Consider the following 23,248-nt stretch of genomic DNA (forward strand, 5'->3'; position numbering starts at 1 on the left):
TTTTTTTAAATCAACTGGTGCCAGAAAGTTAAACAGATTTGTAAATTACTTCTATTTAAAAATCTTAATCCTTCCAGTACTTATCAGCTGCTGTATGCTCCACAGGAAGTTTTCTTTTCTTTTTGAATTTACTTTCTGTGTGACCACAGTGCTCTCTGCTGACACCTCTGTCCATGTTAGGAAATGTCCAGACTAGGAGCAAATCCCCATAGCAAACCTATCCTGCTCTGGACAGTTCCTAAAATGGAGAGAGGCGTCAGCAGAGAGCACTGTGCTCAGACAAAGGAAATTCAAAAAGAAAAGATCTTCCTGTGGAGCATACAGCAGCTGATAAGTACTGGAAGGATTAAGATTTTTAAATAGAAGTAATTTACAAATTGTTTAACTTTTTGGCACCAGTTGAATAAAAAAAAAAAAATATAATAATAATAAAATGTTTACCAGGGGAGTACCCCTTTAAAGGGAGAAGGAAGTCCCTGACTCTCACAGGCCTCACTAATAGAATGTCTAATCCACCTATAGTACTCTTTGAGGCCTTCCTACCCTTGTATTTCCACTGGGAAAACAGGAATAAGTTATTGTCCATTCTCCTGGTGGTTTCCATATAAAAACAATTTAAATGACCCACTGGAATGGAAGGGACCTTTAACCTCTGCTTTTTCCTCAATAGGTCAATGTGAGAGACTCTTGGTGGTGCTGTTATGGGGGGGGGGGGGAGAATTTTAAGGATTTTTCAGCTTAATAATTGAGCCCAATAGAAAATATTGCATTACTACATTAATGCACAGACTTTACAAAATGACTCTAACCCCTTGCAGTGAGCCAAAGAGAATCCTAAAACGTAATAGGAAATGACATATACATCAGCATTATGGCTCTATAGCAGCTAGCATCAAATCCTTCCAATGCTCCAAGCAAGTGGATAATCTTCCATATTACAGGACATCCACCCATTCCAGAAGCGTTGGCAGATCCCCAGACAGGAAGGTTGTCCGCCCCCCCCCCCCCCGTGTTCTATATGTGAGGGCGGTGCTGGAACTGGAGAGAATGTCCAATAAAGAACATATGTAATAAAGAGGTAAACAAGTAGCGAAGGCCACCGCCCAGCATATGCCCAGAGAGATCGGTGCTTGGGGAGTATGTGGTAATACAGTTTATTTCATATATTTATCATGCCAAGTCATGGAAGTCAGAAGAGAATAAAAAAATAAGAAAAAAATATATATAAAGAGCTGTAAAAATGTCGCTAACAAATTTTTTTAGTTCATCCAACTTTTCAGAAAAAAAAAAAAAGGAAATAAAGTGATCAAAAAGTTATATGTACCCAACATAGTACTAGTAAAATCCAACACCGCTCTGTTGTGATATAAAAAAAATAATTAATTAAAGGGGTACTCTGCTGCTCAGCGTTTGGAACAAACCGTTCCGAATGCAGGAGCTGGTGCCGGAAGTTCACTCACAAATACAACGCAATGTGTTATTAAAAGGGGTACTCTGGTGGAAATTTATTTTTTCTTATCAACTGGTGCCAGATTTGTAAATTACTCCTATTAAAAAAATCTTAATCCTTCCAGTACTTATTAGCTGCTGAATACTACAGAGGAAATTATTTTCTTTTTGGAACACCGTGCTCTCTGCTGACATCTCTGTGCATTTTAGGAACTGTCCAGAGCAGCATATGTTTGCTATGGGGATTTTCTCCTACTCTGGACAGTTCTTAAAATGGACAGAGGTGTCAGCAGAGAGCACTGTGGTCATGATGTCAGCAGAGAGCACTGTGGTCCAAAAAGAAAAGAATTTCCTCTGTAGTATTCAGCAGCTAATAAGTACTAGAAGGATTAAGATTTTTTAATAGAAGTAATTTACAAATCTGTTTAACTTTCTGCCACCAGTTGATTTATAAAAAAAAATTAAAATAAAAAAAAAAGTTTCCCACCGGAGTACCCCTTAAGGCCCAAAATGTACTACATTGTAAGTAGGTTAACTAAAGAGGATGCACAACATATGTCAGTAAATCAGTGGTTGAAGTAATGGTAGAGATTACAAAGACTGATGTGCTATGGCTGCATTCCAACACAGAGATATCATGACCAAGATCTCTAAACTACAACCGTAACCTCTACTACACTATTTCGTTGCTGTGGGCCTTGTGCCTCCCTCACGTTTACTCTGCAGGTTGTTTGTGCAGAAATCTGTAGTATCTGCCAACTAGAGAGGAAGCAGGTACTGGATCTAATGCAAATACCAGGCTGTGGCCTCCGCCACCTGCGAACAAGACCAGTGAAAAGCAAACAGTATTGTAAAACAACAAGCACCAGCCCTCTGTACTGGACGGATACTACAACCACCAGACACAGGGGACAGGAGACAAACCTCAAGGACCTTTAGAATCAATGACCAATTACGGCAAGAAGTCAGGATTACAAGCACCGTCCATGCAAAGAAAGTCAGAGTGTTCTTCAGAGCTGCTCTTCCATCGACAAACAGGGAGAGGACCTCAAAAAGGAGTACTCCCCTGGAAAACTTTTTTTTTTTTTTTTTTTTTTAAATCAACTGGCTCCAGAAAGTTAAACAGATTTGTAAATTACTTCTATTAAAAAAAATCTTAATCCTTTCACTACTTATGAGCTTCTGAAGTTAAGGTTGTTCTTTTCTGTCTAAGTCCTCTCTGATGACACGTGTCTCGGGAACCGCCCAGTTTAGAAGCAAATCCCCATAACAAACCTCTTTTAAACTGGGCGGTTCCCGAGACACATGTCATCAGAGAGGACTTAGACAGAAAAGAACAACCTTAACTTCAGAAGCTCATAAGTACTGAAAGGATTAATATTTTTTTTTTTTAATAGAAGTAATTTACAAATCTGTTTAACTTTCTGGAGCCAGTTGATATATAAAAAAAAAGTTTTTTCCTGGATGACCCGTTTAATCCTTCAAGTACTTATTAGCTGCTGTATGCTCCACATGAAGTTCTTTTCTTTTTTAATTTCCTTTCTGTCTGACCACAGTGCTCTCTGCTGACACCTCTGTCCATTTTAGGAACTGTCCAGAGGAAGAGGTTTGCTATGGGGATTTGCTCCTACCCTGGACAGTTAATAAAATGGACAGAGGTGTCAGCAGAGAGCACTGTGGTCAGACTAGAAAGGAAATTCAAAAAGAAAAGAACTTCCTGTGGAGTATATAGCAGCTGATAAGTACAGGAAGGATTAAGATTTTTTTAACAGAAGTAATTTACAAATCTGTTTAACTTTCTGGCACCAGTTGATTTACAAAAAATAAAATAAAAAATACATTTGTAATGAGAGTTGGTTCCCTCCTGCCAGATTTTGCTGCTGAGTCTATTGCCACACACTGACTTCAATGGGTAGGAAAATAAGCAGCAGCAAAATATGGCAGGTGTGACCCTACGCTAGCAAACATATAGTCACTGCCTTAAAAACATCATGTTACTCTTTCCAGTAGAGTGGTGTGTGTATATATATATATATATATATATATATATATATAAACCTAAGAAATGCAGCAGTTCTTGACTAAATCAACTGCAGTGGGTGCCAGCGTCCAAAAACCTGTTGAGGGTCCATGTAGATCAAAACCAAAAATTGGCACAGCACCCCCCGGAGAATTCCAAAAAACGTGAGAACTTTATTCACTCATGACAAAAACAGCAACGTTTCAGCTCAAGCTTGAAAAAGGCTCTTTATGAGCTGAAACGTTGCTGTTTTTGTCATGAGTGAATAAAGTTCTCACGTTTTTTGGAATTCTCCGGGGGGTGCTGTGCCAATTTTTGGTTTTTATCTACATGGACCCTCATCAGGTTTTTGGGCACTGGCACCCACTGCAGTTGATTTAGTCAAGCAGTGCTGCATTACTTAGGCTTATATATATGTGCAAATCAAAAAATTTAATACTATATAACTCTCTCTCTCATATATATATATATATATATATATATATATATATATATATATATATATATATATATATATATATATATATTTATATTTATATCTATCTATCTATCTATCTCTCTATATCTCTATATCTCTATATCTATCTCTCTATATATATCTATCTATCTATCTATATATATCTATCTTTATCTATCTATATATATCTATCTATATCTCTGTCTCTCTCTATATCTATCTATCTATCTATACACACACATACATACACACACACACACACACACATATACATACACACACATACATACACACACACACACATATACATACACACGCACGCACACTGTAGAAACAAACAAACAATCTAAGGTAGATGGCTTGAGAAAGCGTGCAACACTGCGAAAGGAGCGGTGCCGTTCAGCAGCTTGATGCCGACTGCTGCTCCCTGCCAAGACACAGGGCTATATGGACTTTGAATGTGAATAAAAAATATTGACACAGACGGGCGAGTGCAATCTTATAGTTTTCTACTTACCTTGGATTGCTCCTGATTGTATTCAATGATCTGCACCCCTAATGTCCATATGATTGTATGTGGACCATAATTGTACCCACCCTTATAACTGCAACAGTGCCAGCCCTAGCTCTCTCAGCCTAGTACACTGTACAAACACTTGACAAGTTGAAAGCTTTGATCGATCATGGTCTCAGTGCTGCGCACCCCCACTGACCTCTAGATATAGCCGAGAGAAACACGTGGCTGTGAACTTCAACCATGGGGCGCAAAAAAAATAAATAAATAAATAAATGGTATTGGGAGATGTCCCCTATTGGCAAAAAAGCCAAAAAAATGACTACATTTACAATTACCTTTAAAAACACTATAAAAAGCAATATTACAGTAGAATCTCCCAGAGCCATTTAATCACCCCTATCACTCCCCTGTACCATTTCGTCCTCTTGATCCTTCTCAATGCCACTTCATTCCTCCCCCCTTGAACCCCCTGTACCACTTCATTCCCCAAATCATCTCCCCTTACCCTCTGTGCCACATAATTTCCCCTTGATCCCCCGTCCCATTTAATTTCCCCTTAATTACCCTGTGTGCAAATTCATCACCCCCTCTGCCATTTGATTCCCCCTTTAAATCCCTGTGCCACTTTAGTCCCCCTGTGCCCTGTGAGCAGCAGCAGCTGCCAGCAGTGACGAGTGATGCTCCTGATGTCACTCGTCAGTGCCCACAGCCACCGCTACTGCTAGCAGTGAGTGCAGCGCAAAGGACGTCAGGAGAATGTCAAACCCGCTGAGAGCCCCTGCACCTGGGCCTGCTGGTCAGGTAAGAAAAACAACAGGGGGAGGAGGGGAAGATGATTTGACACAGGATAAAGAGGGAATGAAATGGCACAGGTAGGATAAAAGGGGGAAAGAAATGGAACAGGGGGGGATGAAATGGCACTGGGGGGGGGGGATCAAGGAGAAATGATGTGGCACAGGGAGATTATTTGGCACAGTGGGAATAAAGTGGCAAGGGGGGGGGTCAAATATTGTGGCCGGCGAACGGACAGAAGCAGGCCCCCTGGGCCCCTTACTGAGGTATTGGTTGTACCCCCAACGGCGTCCCTGTGTACAAGGTAGGGCCGGCACGTAAGCCTGGTTGTCCCCTATTGGGAGTGTCCGCATCTGCTATTGGGAGTGTCCCCTAAGGGACATTTTACTGTTTAAATAAATTCAACTCCGTAGAGCCTGAATTGTAATTCAGGTATTTTTGCAGTAGTAATACTGCAGTGATCATCGTGGGTTTCTGCAACTGCTAATTGGATAAGGTTTAAAGAATCTTATTTATCTGCTGTGGGGGAAAAAAACATCTTGGGGGAGATTTATCAAAACCTGTGGAGAGGCAAAGTTGCCGAGTTGCCCATAGCAACCAATCAGATCGCTTTTTGTAAGAAGTAAGCTGATTGGTTGCTATGGGCCACTATGCAACTTTGCCTCTGCACAGAATTTACGAATTTAGAGGTCCAGTTGCCTCAGTTTTTGTAAATAAAAAAAAATAAAAAATGTGCTCAAACGGATTCAGGTCTGGGGAAGGGGTGGGCCAGTCCATAACATCAATGTCTTCCTCTTGCAAGAACTGCTGACACACTCCAGCCATATGAGGTCTAGCATTGTCTTGCATTAGGAGGAACCCAGGGCCAACCGCACCAGCATATAGTCTCACAAGGGGTCTGAGGATCTCATCTCTTTACACAATGGCAGTCAGGCTACCTCTGGCAAGTACATGTAGGGCTGTGTGGCCCCCAAAGAAATGCCACCCCACACCATTACTGACCCACCACCAAACCATTGCAGGCAGCAGAACATTCTCCATGGTGTCTCCAGACTGTCACGTCTGTCACATGTACTCAGTGTGAACCTGCTTTCATCTGTGAAGAGCACAGGGCGCTGTAAGCACAACCCCCACCTGTGGACGTCGGGCCCTCATAGCACCCTCATGGAGTCTGTTTCTGACCGTTTGAGTGGACACATGCACATTTGTGTCCTGCTGGAGGTCATTTTGCAGGGCTCTGGCAGGGTTCCTCCTGCTCCTCCTTGCACAAAGGCGGAGGTAGCGGTCCTGCTGCTGTGTTGTTGCCCTCCTACTGCCTCCTTCACGTCTCCTGATGTACTGGCCTGTCTCCTGGTAGTGCCTCCATGCTCTGGACACTACTCTGACAGACACAGCAAACCCTCTTGACACAGCTCACATTGATGTGCCATCCTGGATGAGCTGTACTACCTGAGCCACTTGTGTGGGTTGTAGACTCTGTCTCATGCTACCACTAGAGTGAAAGCACCACCAGCATTCAAAAGTGACCAAAACATCAGCCAGGAAGCATAGGAACTGGGATGTGGTCTGTGGTCAACACCTGCAGAACCACTCCTTTATTAGGGTTGTCTTGCTAATTGCCTATAATTTCCACCTGTTGTCTGTTCCATTTGCACAACAGCATGTGAAATTGATTGTCAATCAGTGTTGCTTCCTGAGTGGACAGTGGGATTTCACAGAAGTGTGATTGACTTGGCGTTACATTGTGTTGTTCCAGTGTTCCCTTAATTTTTTTGAGCAGTGTGTGTTATTAGATAGATATAACGAGAACAGTGGAAAACCCGCCATAACACCAATAAACCAGTTGACATTTCTAGCGCACGTATCTCCAGTATCCATAAACCAGTATACTATACTTGCAGCTACAGGAAAATTGTAATCATGCTTCATGCTGCAGTATCTCAGGATTTCTGCCATACAGGTCAAAGATCGGAACAGAAAATGTTGTTTCTTACCAGATTTCTGTTTGGAAGGAACTTCAGGAACCTCAAGACCACACATCTCTGAAAGAAAAGAAGAAAAGCAGCATTACGAGAGGAACTGAGGAAAGACTGCAAAATCAAGAGACTGTTCATTCCTGTGGTTTGTATGGCGCCAACTTGCTCTGCAGCGCAGTATGTAGAGCTGAAGTAGAGCCTGGAAGCATGAAAGGCAGTCGTATGAGGCTGGGCTGTGGAAAAACTACGGGTAAAACTACAGAACCTATGGTCTACTTAAATGGGCACTGTCATTTGCAAAAGCTTCTTACATAATATAGATAACATTTATATTTGTAATTTAAATGTATTCATATTTATTAACACTTTTTAACCAATGTATATTTTTGAGTGGAAAAAAAGGCTTTCTTGTCCCTGCACCTGTGTCTCTGTGCAGAGAAATTACAGGAAGTGTGGGCCGACAAGCAGGGCTCTGTGCAGGCTTCTGGTTTATCAATCAGCCTGCTGTGTGAGCCGGGGCATGTCACAGAGCCTTACTGCACAGAGCAGCCAGTTGTCAGCTCAAAAAAATGAGGGAGAAAGTTCACTTATGAGAGGTGAGGGAAAGCATCATCTCATGGGGGAATAAACCCTCCTTTTCAGTGAACTGCATGCAGTGTGAGAAACATAAACAAGAGAATTAGGGTCTATTCACATGGCAGAATTTCTGCTTGCGTAATTTCGCCTCAAATTAAAGCCCATAGACTTCTATGGGATTCCGCACTCCCATTCACACTTCTGAATTTCCGCTTGAAAACCAGGACAGGATCAGCGCCAGTTAAAGAATAAGCCTGGAGCTTTTTTTATTTAATCTCCTGGAAGATACGCTTTAAGCAATATCCAGCCATCAATATACGGTTGGCAAGTATCCGGCTCCTGGAACCCAGACTGATCAGTCGCACGAGTGCCAAAGTGCCTTTGAACAGCTGATTAACATGGGTGCCAGAAGTCAGACCTCCTACCGATCTAATACTGATGGTCTATCCCAGTATTACCCAACCAGTGTGTTTCCAGCTCTTAAACTACGACTTCCATCATGCCGGACGGCCAAAGGCCTGAGGAAAGTCCATTTTTATACGGCTCGATAACCCCTTTAATCCCTGATGTGTGTGTTTTTAGTAGTCACTTGTACTTCAGCATTTTATCATGTTGCTAATGCAGTTTGTTATTCTTCCTGATATATATAAATTATGCAAAATAAGTTTCTCATCACACCACCATATAAGGTAGCCTGCCCTCTGATCAGCTCTGGCTTTGCCAGAGCTGATCAGAGGGCAGGCTACCTTATATGGTGGTGTGATGAGAAATTTCTTTTGCATACTTCTTACCCAGAAAGCCCACGGAGTGCTAATGGCCTTTTTGACTCTCCGTTTTACACCGGAAGCGGTGCCTCTCCCTGAGGAAAATACTCCTATAGACAGCTGGGTGTTACCATTCTCTTAATCAGATTGGTTGCTATGGGCAACTGGTCAGATTTTCTTCTGCACGTTTTGATAAATCTCCCTAAATGTCTACTTTAATAGCCATTTGGATTTATGGAAACAAGGAATTAAAAGTTACTCCGGCAGGATTATTTGTGGCCACAACATCCACAGAGCAATTTCCTCAGATAGCGAGTCCAGGGTTCCCCTGTAAATACCAGTGTTGTAAATCGATAACAACATCTATTTTCGCTGACTACAACTCTGTACACAAGACAAAATGAATGGTGAACATCTATAAGTTTTTATAGACCAATAAAATACCACAGTATGGGTCTCCTCCACAGACTAATGACCCAGTGCCCATAAAACACTACTATCAAGACTATCTGCACATTGCACTAAAGTATATATATGATCAATGGGCTGATAAGTCCGGAAGTAAGGAGGCCTTAAAGGGGTTCTCCGGTGCTTAGACGTCTTATCCCCTATCCAAAGGATAGTGGACAAGATGCCTGACCGCGGGAGTCCCGCCACTGGGGATCCCCGTGATCTTGCACGTGGCACATCACACGCTGCCCGCCCTGTGATCGCCTGTAATCAGACCCGGAGCGAACACGCTTCGGGGACTGATTACTTTTTTTTAAATAGCTCCATGTCTGTCCCCAGGTTGGGTGTGGGTTTACAACTTGGCTCCATTCACTTCAAAGGAACTGAGCTGCAGAACCACACCCAACCTGGAGACAGACTGGGATCTGTTTATGAAAGAAGGTAGCTGTGTTTTTCTATTCCTAGATAACTCCTTTAAGTGGACACTCTCACATTGTCCTACTGAGATGGACCCAACTGATCAGGAGAACAAGCCTGCGCTCAACCCGTTCTCTCCCGGCTCTGTGTCATGTGACCGAGAATCCCTCTTAATGTGAGAGTCTATGGAGTGAGTCTTGATCAGGTGACCGAGAGAAAGTGCGGAGCGCGGACTTCTCCTGGCTTGTTCTACTGATCGGTGACTCTAAACACCCAAATACGCATCTGACATACAATTCAGGTCAGGGAATTCCATAGCTTTTTCCTTATCATTATTAATACCTGGTAACACAAGGGATTCAGACTATGAAAGCTGCCCCATGTAGCAACGCACAAAGCTCATACAATACCTGCACTCCGTGACCAGCAGTCATATGACTGTCAGGAATCTGTCAATTTTACTAGCACCATCATGCAGCCATTGGCCATTTCTTGTGGGCGCAGTTTTGTCCACATCCACCAATTGCTGAACACTGAACGGTACCGTAAGGGCAATTTATCAGGAAGCCTAATCTATTACATCCTTTGGATTAAAGAGCTAGTGGAGATCCAAGTCTCAATGATGTCCCCGAGTGTATAATCTGGTTCATAATCCGATGGCCAACAGGTGCATCTTCTGCTCACTGTAAGGTTCTGTCCACAGTATTTGGGCTGTTTTTTTTATTTATTGTTTTAGTTTTTTTGGCTGTAAACAGTTCAAAAAGGCCCCAAAATGGGATTTCCATGGAAATCATTCAGCAAAATGTAATTGTATGAGCCTACAATAAAGTGCATGAAATTTGGTTTGGCCCCAAAAAATTTTTTTATTTATTTTTATTTTTGGAAAGGTTTGTGTGTGTGTTTTTGGGCCATCTTAGTCCCCCAAAATGGTTTGGTTCATTACACCCTAGAGATACATTCAAGGTACACGCCCAACATTTACTAATCAGCAATCATCTGACTCCCAGTGCCACTACTGATCATGGCCAAGGGGCTGCATTGGTGCTTCACCTCCTCTTCAATGTTTCCCTGCACTTGTCCTTGCATCACCATACTGTTGGGGACAATGACACAAGAACTGCCTAATTTTATGGGACAAAGCTGCAACTCCTCACACCAGTGCTACTGTCTGCAATGCCTCTCTCCGACTAGTCACGCCTGCTCCTCCTCTCTATTGACACAGCGTACGCATGGTCAGCGAGTGGGCGTGGGTCCCAGAGAGGCAGTGCAGCAACCGTGCAAAGCGGCCCCTGGGCCCCACCTCTCTGACTGTTCCGGACGACTCCTGGAGGGATTTCAAATTCATTTTTTTTGGATATACAGCAGTCTACATTAGCGGAATGGCTGGGGTAGGCTTGTGAGGACCTACCACACACAGCTTCCCAAGCCTATATTATAAGACAGATTTACTTTAGGAGATCCTTTCTCTATTCCTCCTTTTTTACTTCACAAAGAGTGAATTCATGTCCAGGGAATACAGAATTTTTGGGAAGTAGGGTAACTTGTTCTCATTGAGAAATTCAGCTACGCAGGGAGTCTTACAGGCAATGCTTTGTGGGGGGGGGGGGGGGGGGGGCGCAAAAATAAAGTATACAAAAACTGTACCTCTAGTGCCACCTAAAGGTAGGGACACTGTGAATCAATGTATTAACCATATAAGAGCCTTAAAGGAGAGCAAATGATAGGAAGCAAACCAAAGTCTTCTGCAAGTGATCACACAGGCAAGGGATTTGTTTAATACGCACATTTTATCACCAGACAATGGACTCAGGACAGTCATAGTGCATTATTGGTCTGTCAAATACCAAAGTGCTCAGCAAATGAGGAAATAGAGTTCCAACTATTTCAATGGTAACACATGATAATGGCACAGGGTGATGCCACCTGAAATCCATGGGGGTAAAAACCCCTTTACAGGTGTCAAAGGAAGGTTGAGACCAAATACATTTTTAAAGGGGTATTCCAGGATTATTTTTATTATTTGACTATGCTACAGGGGCTGTAAAGTTAGTGTAGTTCATAATATAGTGTCTGTACCTGTGTGTGATGGTTTTCTCACAATTCTTCTGTGATTTTCACCCCAATATTTATTTTTTACAGCATACAAAATGACCGTTGTCTTGGATTTTTCCCAGCTTGCAATGCGGCCGAGACCTGACTCACTAGTCAGCTGACGACAGGGAGCCTGTTTGCTTCAATGGGTGGAGGGATCAATCTGCAACTAATGCAACAGCTGGAGGCACCCTGATTGAAAACCACAGGTCTTTTGAATGGATGCAGCTCATTTATGTTTCAATGGGTGGGGTGGCTGATGTGGGGAAGGGAGAAAAGTCAAACAGCAAATATCAGTTTACAAAAAGCTAGCCACAGTGTTAGGCTAAGTTTCCACTTGGTTTTTTTTTCTGGCAGTTTTTGGATTTCTGCCACTGCAGTTTTTGAGCCAAAGCCAGAAGTGTATTCAAAAGGAATAGGACATATAAAGGAAGGACTTACACTTCTCCATTATGGATCCACTTCTGACTTTGGCTCAAAAACTGCAGTGGTGGTATTCCAAAAACTGCCAGAAAAAAAACCAAGTGGAAACTTAGCCTTATGGTAATCTCACAGCATAGCCATTTAGCCCCAAGACAAGCGCAGATCCTTTCTAAGCATGTCCATTACTGTCTGCCAGGTAAATACTAAAATTACCTTATGGTGAATATCCCCTTTAATTATATATTTTTTTCTTTTCTTTTTTTTTATATTTCTTTTTAGAATTTTTTTCACTTTATTTTTAGACTTTTTTTTTCTAAGCTGACCAAAGGAACTTTCCTTGGTTACATGCTTATTAAGCTGATACACTGCACTTGCTCTAATACAGTGGTCTCAAACTGTGGCCCTCCAAAACGTCAACTCCTAGCATGCCTGGACAGCTGGGGCATGTCCGGGCATGCTGGGAGTTGACGTTTTGCAATATCTGGAGGGCCACAGTTTGAGACCACTGCTCTAATACCTAAGGCAGGGGAACAACAAACTATCAGTAAAACATTCCTTTTTTGCTGTTTAACATATTTCCAAGAACTGAGAAAGCTGGGTGACATTTAGTCTACTCTACAACACTTAAAGGGGTACTCCGGTGGAAAAAAATTTTTTTATTTGTAAATTACTTCTATAAAAAAAAATCTTAATCCTTCCAGTACTTTTTAGATGCTGAATACTACAGAGGAAATTCTTTTCTTTTTGGAACACAGTGCTCGCTGCTGACATCTCTGTCCCTTTTAAAGGGGTACTCCGGAGGAATATATATTTTTTTTATTAACTGGTGCCAGAATTAAACAGATTTGTAAATTGCTTCTATTAAAAATCTTAACCCTTTCAGTACTTATTAGCAGCTGTATGCTCCAGAGGAAATTCTTTTCTTTAATTTCTTTTTTGTCTTATCCACAGTGCTCTCTGCTGACACCTCTGTCTGTGTCAGGGACTGTCCAGAGCAGCATAGGTGTGCAATGGGGATTTCCTCCTGCTCTGGACAGTTCCTGACATGGACAGAGGTGTCAGCAGAGAGCAGCAAGGACAAGATAAAAAAAAGAAAATAATTTCCTCTGTAGCATACAGCTGCTTATAAGTAGTGGAAGGGTAAATATTTTTTTTTATAGAAGTACAAATCTGTTTAACTTTCTGCACCAGTTGATAAAAAAAAATAAAATACAAAATGTTTTCCACCGGAGTACCCCTTTAACAGAAGTTATTTCAACCCATATACTGGGTGGGAGAGGATCAACATCTGACCCACGGGCCTGAGTAACCAGGAGCTGCTCAAGTTACCGCAACATCATACAGTAACTTACGGTCAAAAAAAATAAGTCCATTTACATAGACAGACGCCCACATACAACAGGTGCAGGCCTCATCCCCTACAGGATCTTTATTCTTCATGTTTAATACACTATTTCTGTGCCATAGGGAGCCCAAAATATTTCCAAAATAGGGTAAAATATATAGATTTTTTGGGGGCTATAGCCCAAAATTAAAGGGGTATTCTGGTCTCAGAAAAATCTATTTAAGTAAAATAATTATCACCAAAAAATGTGTAACTTACTAATATAGTGTAATCACAAACTGCTCTGGCTTCAGCACGCTTTTGTGTGATGCTTCCCTGACAGGAAGTTGCGTAGTTCTTTCATTTTCAATGTGGTGTTTGTCCCAGGATAGAGGGAGGGTTCAGGGAGCTGGAGACAATTCATCATCCTCTGTTGTAGCATAATTCATCAAAAAGCAGCATGGTATAAACACACCTCAATCTTCCCTACATGTCCCAATAAAGATTATACATAACTCTCTACATATGGCAGGGAGATGGTGATGTGGGCTGTAGGGCAGAGGTCTCCAAACTGTGGACCTCCAGCTGTTGCAAAAATAAAATTCCCAGCATGCCTGGCCTGTTTTTTTATTTTTTATTTAGGAAATTTTAGGGAGAACCAGGTCTGTTAATACAATGCAGCTTTGTGATTAATGATGCTAGAGCAGAGAAGCAGACAAAGTGAATAGCGGATGCTGCAGCTCTGCAGATATCTTTATTGGGACATTTAAAGGAGAACTCCAGCAAAAATTAACCTATCCCCAATTAGTTTATTGCCGGGAGTCCAACCGCTGGGACCCCCCACGATCACCAGTGACAGGACCCTGGCTCTCTCAGTGAGGATCGCATGTCGTCTACTGGTAGACAGCAGGCGTTCCATTCATTTCTATGGGCACCTGCTAGTCGCTTCCTGTCTGCTCCTCTGGCATCATTCATCACAAAGCAGCATGGTATAAACAGACCCCAGTCTGCCTTAAAAGGAGAAATCTAGCACAAACTAACATATCCCTATGCATAGGATAGGGGATAAGTAGCTGATTGTCAGAGCGCTGAAAGGACCAGAATACAGGTCTCAGGCATCATCGGCGCTCCGGCAATCAGCTACTTATCCCCTATCCTATGCATTGGGATATGTTAGTTTGTGCTATATTTCTCCTTTAAGGGAGACTGGGGTCTGTTTATACCATGCTGCTTTGTGATGAATGATGCCACAGCAGAGGAGCAGACAGGAAACGACTAGCAGGTGCTGCAACCTTACCAATTGTACCACAGTCTACTGTGAAATGAGATGTTCTGCAGCAGCTCTAGCTGGGAGGAGAGACAATTAGGAAGAGTGGGAAGACTGAAGAGCTGAGAAAAGGCAATGCATTCTGGAAGATGTAGTACTTAGTAACTGTTCAGGAAGGAAGTACAATCAGAAATGAAAGGGCCCCGCCACTCAAAAAAATTAAAATATATATCTTTTTTTTGGTGGTTTCAAAACTGAGACAGACATACGCGTTTGTGTGTATAAAGTGCATTACATTTCCTACAGACAGATGTAGACCTGCCTCAGCTCCGGTGGAGTTGATATAAGAAAGATTAGGCAGGAATGCAATGCTTGTATAGTACTGAAGGGCTGGTATGGGGCATTAACCTCTGCCTATCACCGCATGGTACAGCTGGTAATAAGTAACGTGAGAAGGTGGATGGGGGGGGGCTGCACATTCCTGGTATAGCACCGTCACCACAATCAACAGCAGGAAGAGGAAATGTATTACAGTAAAAATAATAGTTTACACACTGGAGATCATGCTTCATTACAGATTTTCCCAATCAGGGTGCCTCAAGCTGTTACAAGCCTTTGGCTGTCCCGACATGCTGGGAGTTGTAGTTTTGCAACAGCTGGAGGCACACCGGTTGGAAAACACCGATTTAAGTCTTTGCTGACAGACCTATAACGCAAATACAATATTTTTCCGGATAGATAAATATAGAAGAAAAACGCCAAGTAAAACACCAATTCTGCCGCATGGCTTTTTTTTTTTAACCAAAAAACGCTGCGGCCAGATGTTAGCAGTAAATCAATGAGAAATCGCAAAATTATTTTTTGGAGTTTATCAGTTTGCCGTTTTTTTTTTAATCCTTTTTGCCTTTTTTTCACTCTTTTTTTGCGTTTTTTCAGCTCCTTGGCGGTTTTCCAAATTCGCAGCCTGTTGAGCCACTGGTGTTTTTTCCCCCCTTAAATTGTGGAGTCTTTCTCCCATAGAATTTTATGGGAGTACAAAAACGCCAAGAAAACCACCTTGTGTGTTTTAACTTTGGCGTTTTTTCAGGCGTTTTTTATTCTATTTTGGACTTTAGCGATCCAAAAAAGTGATGGAGATACCTTTAATAAAATTTCGTAGGGTACCATAAAAAAAAATAATAATAAATACAGTAGTGATGGAAAAAATTGTATTTAATGAAATGTATGTTTTTTACTACAAAATTTTTACAAATTTTTAAACAGGGATCAATTTATGTGGCCGGGCAGGGCACTAAAAATGTAGCCCGATAAAAATATAGTGTGTGTGTGTGTGTTTCACTTTTTTTTCTTTCTTTTTTACATATTTTTTTTTAGGTAGTACTACTACTCCCAGCATGGAACAGTTCCATGATGGGAGTAGTAGTACCTGTACTAATTGACAGGTCGCCCGTTGCGATCCTCCTGTATAATGTATAGATGTGGCCGCTCTTCTATGGTCCCCTGCACTGCCATATATATATACACATATTCATATTTCTCGCAGAGAGCTGTGATTGGCCAGATGGTTCCAGTCAATCACAACTCTCTGCGGGAAATATGAATAGGTGTGTATATATATATATATATATATATATATATATATATATATGGCAGTGCAGGGGACCATAGAAGAGCGGCCGCCCGCATCTATACATTATACAGGAGGATCACAGCGGGTGTCAGGAGTGACATCCACTGTGATCTTTCCATAACTGCAGGTACTACAGCTCCCAACATGGAGCACACACTGCGTCAGTGACTATTGCGACTGTATGTCTTGTCTTCAATAAACGCAAGTTTTCATCTGAACTCCTGGTGCCGGAGGATTGTATCAGTGAAGCTGGGGCGGTGCCGGCGGGTCCGCGGCACATGCATGCTCAGAAGGAGGGAGTGAGCTGACTTCAATCTAATCTGTAAACTAGCCAAGTACCCAGCATTGCCTGGTCTTCCTACAGAAACCTTGTGGGAGAGGAAAAGCAACAAGATTATCCCGTCCTCATAACTATTCTGTGCACTTGCCTGCCTGACAGTCTGGGGGATGTTTAGAAAGCCCCAGGAAATCTCTGCAGCCCGAGACATGATCAGGAGACGTAATGAAAGTCCCATAGATTTCCATGGGGCTTCAGACAAAAACACCCACCCTCACATAAGAGGGTGACTTAGGGTAATTTTTAGTTGACACATAAGTCACTTGAGCACCAAGTTTCATCGAATTATCTCCAGCCATATATATATGTATATATATGTATATATACACACACACACACACATATATATATATATATATTAAAACACACACATATACATACAAAATATATATATTTTATATGTGGGCTCAGGTAGGTCCTTCATATAAGGATACACTGGCGAATGTCTCAATTTTAACATCAGTTTTGAGGGTTATCCAATGTCATTGTTTACATCTACCACAGTAGTGCACCTATATCCCTGTATTACACTAGATGTTACACATCCACACCGTTTATCTGGTGTAGGATGCCATTGTGGCACTTGTAGTCCGCTGCAGTCATCCCCCATTGTATGCATTTTATGCTGGGGATCGCCCTTAGCAATGGACCACAAGGGCAGGATCTGCTCCCCCAGTATAAATACACAACTGCATTTGGGGTTGAGCATTTCCTTCCATTTGAGACCGCGTCTCCGTTATATATGATAGATAAATAGATATATAGATAGAGATTAGGTCAACAGACTAGCTAGTGCAATGATGAATATCTTTAGGTCATAAATGCTACTTATGTAGACTAAGAACAGAGGCAGCCAAGGAAAACATCATGTGCTAAAAGATTTATTTTTAAAAGCTTGTTATCAGGACATGAATTGTATTCCTTGCCCAAAAAGATCTCATGCTGTAGAGTCCTGCAGGCATAATCCACAAGAACCTTATTTACGTCAGAAAAACAAACAGAACGGCAGCCAGTCTAACTTCAAAGAGACCCAATGACACATGAATGTAGAGAAGATTATCAGCCGAAATTCCTGCACATGGAAAACCCTCCGCATACTGTGCACCCATCACAGACAGGAGCGAAGAGCAGCACTTTGGCCTTTATGGAGGAGCATTCACATCAGTCTAACCTGCTCACACATGTCTGACCACGCCATCCGTAGTCATATGACGCTATGTCAGGAACATGTGGCGGATACAAATTACGTTTTCCCTTTTTTATAGAGGATCTGTGAACTGTCCTGTAATAAATAATTCTGCAAAATATTTCCTAATATCTACAGCGCTAAATAGCTCTGGGTGTTACAAGTTGGGGGCGCTATCACCGTCAGCTCTGATTGGATAGTGCCAGACAGTGGTAACACCCGGTTGGCTATTTAGTCGGCACAGAGATAGATATGCTAGAATTATTCCATGGATAGTGTACACTGGAGAGCAAAATGAGAACAATTTATGAACACTTGATGTAACCTACATTGATCATCATTTGAAGGATTTTTTGTAAGGGGCATACCATGCCATTAGAACAGTGTTTTACAAAATAACCAAAGTATATCAACAGAAAACATTTAATTTACCAAAAAACTTGATCATAATTAGAGAACAGCAATGACTGTAGCCCAGAGAAAGATTGTAAGTACATTTCCTGAAGGTTCCATCAGTCACCAATCAGTAGGAAGTGTAAAGACCATTGCTTTAAATGACTTCAGCACATCTGCGCCCCCTACAGGACATCCCTAGTCTCTCACACATCTGTGCCCCCCACAGGTCACCACTAGTCTCACACATATGCGCCCCCCACAGGACACCGCTAGTCTCACACATCTGTGCTCCCCACAAGTCACCACTAGTCTCACACATCTGCGCCCCCCACAGGACACCGCTAGTCTCTCACACATCTGTGCCCCCCACAGGACATCACTAGTCTCACACATCTGTGCTCCCCACAAGTCACCACTAGTCTCACACATCTGCGCCCCCTACAGGACATCCCTAGTCTCTCACACATCTGTGCCCCCCACAGGACATCACTAGTCTCACACATCTGCACCCCCCCCCCCCACAGGACACCACTAGAGTCTCACACATCTGCGCCCCCTACAGGACATCCCTAGTCTCTCACACATCTGCGACCCCCACCGGACACCACTAGTCTCTCACAAATCTGCACCCCCCACAGGTCACCACTAGTCTCACACATCTGCACCCCCCACAGGACACCACTAGTCTCTCACACATCTGCACCCCCCCACAGGTCACCACTAGTCTCTCACACTGCTCTGGTGGGATTTTGCTCCACTCTTCTTCCAGTCTCTTCCACAGTTCTGTGACTCTTGTGGGTTTCTTTGCCATAACTTTGTCACCAGGGATTTTCCAGAGGTTTTCTATTGGGCTTTGATCAGGACTCTGGGCGGCCATTTCATTGTTTCAATGTTTTCAGTTTCAAAGACTTTACCTGTTTTGCTGTGTTGCTGTGTGACAGGGGGCATTGTCCTGCATGAAAATTGCCTCTGAGTGATGAAGGAACCATTTGTTGTTGAAGAAGGTTCTGATACACACTTGCATTCACTTGCATGCCCTGTAGCTGTATGAGAGGTCCAACTGTCCTGCTGCAGAAAACATTCCCCAAACCATGGCACTTCCTCCTCCACCTTTTACTGACTTCTTTACACACTTTCAGTCTGGGTTCAGCCTTTCCCCAGTTTGACGACGAGCATAATGTTTCCCATCAGACCCAAATAAATTAAACTCTGGTTCCCTTCTCCTGTGTCTACACAACATGCTCCAAAGCAAAGGTGAGTCTAGCCTTCTGATTCTTAATGTTTGGTCAGTGCAGAGTGGGCTTTCAGTCCAAATGCTCTTAAAAAGGGGTACGCCGCTGCTCAGTGTGTGGAACAAACTGTTCCGAACGCTGTAGCCGGGAGCTCGTAATGCCATAGCTCCGCCCCTCATGCCATCGCGCCCCACCCCCTCAATGCAAGTCTATGGGAGGGGGCGTGGTGACTGTCACGCCCCCTCCCATAGACTTGCATTGAGGAGGCGAGGCGTGAGATCATGAGGGGCGGGGCTATGACGTCACGAGCTCCCAGCACCGGCTCCAGTGTTCCGAACAGTTTGTACAGACAGACACTGTATGACGAGACAGATCCTCACCCTGTTCAATGCTGAACTGGCAAGCAATTCCAGCTGCAGTGTTGAAACGATTACCCATGGAGATTCCCCACATTATCCTGCCCTCTCTTGCATTTGTCTTTCGAGGGCGACCAGCCTTCTTGGGGGACTTCAATGAGTTTGTGATGTTGTAAAGATGCAATAATCTAGAAATTACAGACTTTGAACACCCAACTTTTCTTGGCTATGGCTGATGGGGTCACCCCTTTGGCCTTCTTCTGGACAACCTGCTGCTGGAGGATTTAGCTGGGTTCACATCACGTTTTCCTCAATACGGGACCGCATACGGGGGGAGCTAAAACCTTGCGCTCCCGTATCTCAACCGTATGCAATTCCTTTCAATGAATCGACCGGAGTGAAACAGTGACTCCGATGGGCTCATTTTTGCCCCGTATGCGGTTTTCCACCGCACCTCAAACCGTGGTAGACTACGGTTTGAGGTGCGGTGGAAAACCGCATACGGGGCAAAAATGAACCGACTGGAGCCAGCATTTCACTCCGGTCGGCTCAATGAAATGAATTACATCCGGGCGCATAAGGCTGAGATACGGGAGCACAAGGTTTTAGCTCCTCCCTGCTGTATACGGTCCTGTATTGAGGAAAACGTGATGTGAACCCAGCCTTTCAGTCACTTTGGAACGGCACACCATTTTTGCAAAGTCAGTGAAAACTGGAAAGTTAGGCTTCCTGTTAGTGTTAAAAGGGGTACTCCTCTGCTCAGCTGTCACTCACCCTCCAATAGATTAGCATTGAGGGGGTGGGGCGTGACATCATGGGGGCATGGCTATGACGTCACAAGCTCCCGGCACTGGCTCCAGCATTAGAAACAGTTTGTTCCAAACGCTGGGCAGCGGAGTACCCCTTTAAGACAATTAGCACCAGTTGACATATTACCACCAATAACTTGCAGGTATCCGAAAAAGTGTTCTCCAATTTTAATCAGAGATCTTTTTGAATTCTCTCATTTACATTTTTATTCTGTGCTTTAGAACAAATTCAATTTATGAAATAAGTTTAAAATACTGCTATTTTACTCAAGTTAGGATATGACCTTTACATTTAGGAAATTGTGTGCTGTCCTCTAATCTTCAGTGTATGTATTGGGCAGCACGGTGGCTCAGTGGTTAGCACTGTTTCCTTGCAGTGCCAGGGTCTTAGGTTTAAACTCCACCAAGTAGAACATATGCAATGATTGTTCTGTGTTTGCGTGGGGGCACTTCAATTTCCTCCCACCCTCCAAAAAACATACTAATAGGTGAAAATGGATTGTGAGACCCAATGGGGACAGAGGCCAATCTGAGTGATTGTGTACAGCGCTGCACAATGTGTGTGCACTATAACAACTATTATTATGTACTAAGACAGATAAGGAGAGGCCACAGGTCCAATTTAAAAGGAACATGGCAGGCGGTTCATGCTGCCCGGACCATAAGAACGGGGCGTTAAAACCACAAACTAAGATTTACTCATTGGTTTAACAGCTGCTGGAAACAGGTTTACTAGTCATTCGTTCGGTCCCAGGCGGCTACTCCATGCCCTACTGGCCTTCAATGACCGGTCTCTGCCTGTCTGTACAGTGAGACACCTGTGAATCAAGTCCAGCAGAACCAGGCGCAGCCACCAGGGAGCGCCCCAATGACTCACGGGTCAGGATGATGACAAGGTTTCACTTAAATTCTTTAGTCCCTTGTTGCTATTGGTGCTACCTCATTTATTTATAATTGGCAAAGAATGTCCTGTCCTGCAAAGACAACATTTCCTTTACAGGTTCCCAGGAACTAGAACAGAAAAAAACAGGTGTGAACAAGGCCTGAAAGAGCTTTTTATATTATAGGAAAATGTGACTGGAGTCTTTACAAGCCCTTTTCTCTGCCATGACCTCTTCCCCACTGAAATCACCAGGGATGTGGCAAGCTGTCTGCCATAAAACAGTCATACTATGAGAACAGGATATATTAAATGTGAATGTATCACCTAGATGTTTTATTGAATAGAGCTAGATACTCAAACAGATTTTTTTTTTCTAAACTCTTTTTTCAGATACTAATTTTTTATTTTTTTTTACAATTTTACAGAGGCAGCCATCTTGTATGAGCCACTTTTATCAGCATTAAGAGGTATGCTTTATAGCAAGCCCCCCTAACTAGGAGGGGGGAGACTGAGCTGTGAACATCACCTATTGTGCAGACACTGTCTTAGCTATACACTGTTGTCACCTTTATCTGTAATCTGTCACCTTTGTCTGTGATAATGTGGACACTGCTGGAAAGTAATCTTTACAGAATAGAACAGGAAGTCTTCGTTTAAAGGGTAACCTCAGTTCCGAACTGCTTATCATTATTCCTGGAGTAAGGAAACCACAACAGAGTGATGGACATGCACCCTCCATGCATCTCTATGGGAGAGATATAGCACTTGTGTATCTCTGGCTCTCCCATAGAGTGTATGGAGGGGGCATGTTGAGCCGGTGTGCTGGGGAAAAAAAATAAAAAATCTTCCCCCGTGATCAGACTCTTTTTACCCTACTCCAGCAGTGTCCCCCTTATCACAGACACAAACCCCCTCTCTTGCACAGCGCCCATATGTTCTGAAGATTTACACCGGCTCACCTTGTCCACGGAGGGGCGGTGTTGAACAAACTGCCTTCATGCACTGTCTAAGGGAGAGCCAGAGATACACGAGCACTGTACTCTCTCTCTCTCTCTGCTATAGAGATGCATGGATGGGGAGTGTCGAATTGTCGACCACCTCCCTGTGCAGTGGTCAACACCGATCCGAGCACGGAACGTTGGTCACCCCGTTCATGAGGAGAGCCAGGGCACCAGGCAGGAGATCGTGGGGGGGGGTCCCTGCAGTTGTATCCCCCAAGATCAGACACTTATCCCCTATCCTGTTAAAGGGGTACTCCAGTGGAAAACAATGTTTTTAAAATCAACTGGTGCCAAAAAGTTATACAGATTTGTAAATTACTTCTATTTAAAAATCCTAATCCTTCCAGTACTTAGCTGCTGTATGCTCCAAAGGAAGTTCTTTTCTTTTTGAATTTCTTTTCTGTCTGACTTCAGTGCTCTCTGCTGACACCTTTGTCCATGTCAGGAACTGTCCAGAGCAGAAGATGTTAGCTATGGGGATTTGCTCCTACTCTGGACAGTTCCTGACATGGACAGAGGTGTCAGCAGAGAGCGCTGTGCTCAGACAGAAAGGAAATTCAAAAAGAAAAGATCTTCCTCTGGAGAATACAGAAGCTGATAAGTACTGGAAGGATTAAGATTTTTATATAGAATTTACAAATCTGTTTAACTGTTTCGCACCCTTTGAATAAAAACAAAAAAACAAAAAAAAATTTCCACCGGATTACCCCTTTAAGTACTGAGTTCTCCTTTAAAGGAGAACTCTGGTGCAGAGTATCCCTGCTCCGTCCGGCCTGGGCTGCAAAAAAAAGCCGCGATGTTCTGCCTCGGCCCATAATAGGCTGAGCGCCACGTGACGCTTCGTTCACACAGAAGTATGAAGAAGATGGACCAGAGGACCGATCAGCTGTAGTGG

The 23,248-nt window shown here is 43.1% G+C and overlaps 1 protein-coding gene across 1 annotated transcript in view; it reads right to left on the reverse strand.

Moving 5' to 3' along the window:
- The window catches only part of IPPK (inositol-pentakisphosphate 2-kinase), a 91,755-nt gene that overhangs the window by 25,239 nt on the left and 43,268 nt on the right, over window positions 1-23,248 (reverse strand). Inside the window, exon 3 of the mRNA XM_056524051.1 lies at window positions 7,230-7,277. Within this exon, the coding sequence (XP_056380026.1) occupies window positions 7,230-7,277 (48 nt within the window). The remainder of the gene's footprint in view (window positions 1-7,229; window positions 7,278-23,248) is intronic.

This window comes from Hyla sarda, chromosome 6, assembly GCF_029499605.1.
Source record: "Hyla sarda isolate aHylSar1 chromosome 6, aHylSar1.hap1, whole genome shotgun sequence".
Classification (NCBI taxonomy): Eukaryota; Metazoa; Chordata; class Amphibia; order Anura; family Hylidae; genus Hyla; species Hyla sarda.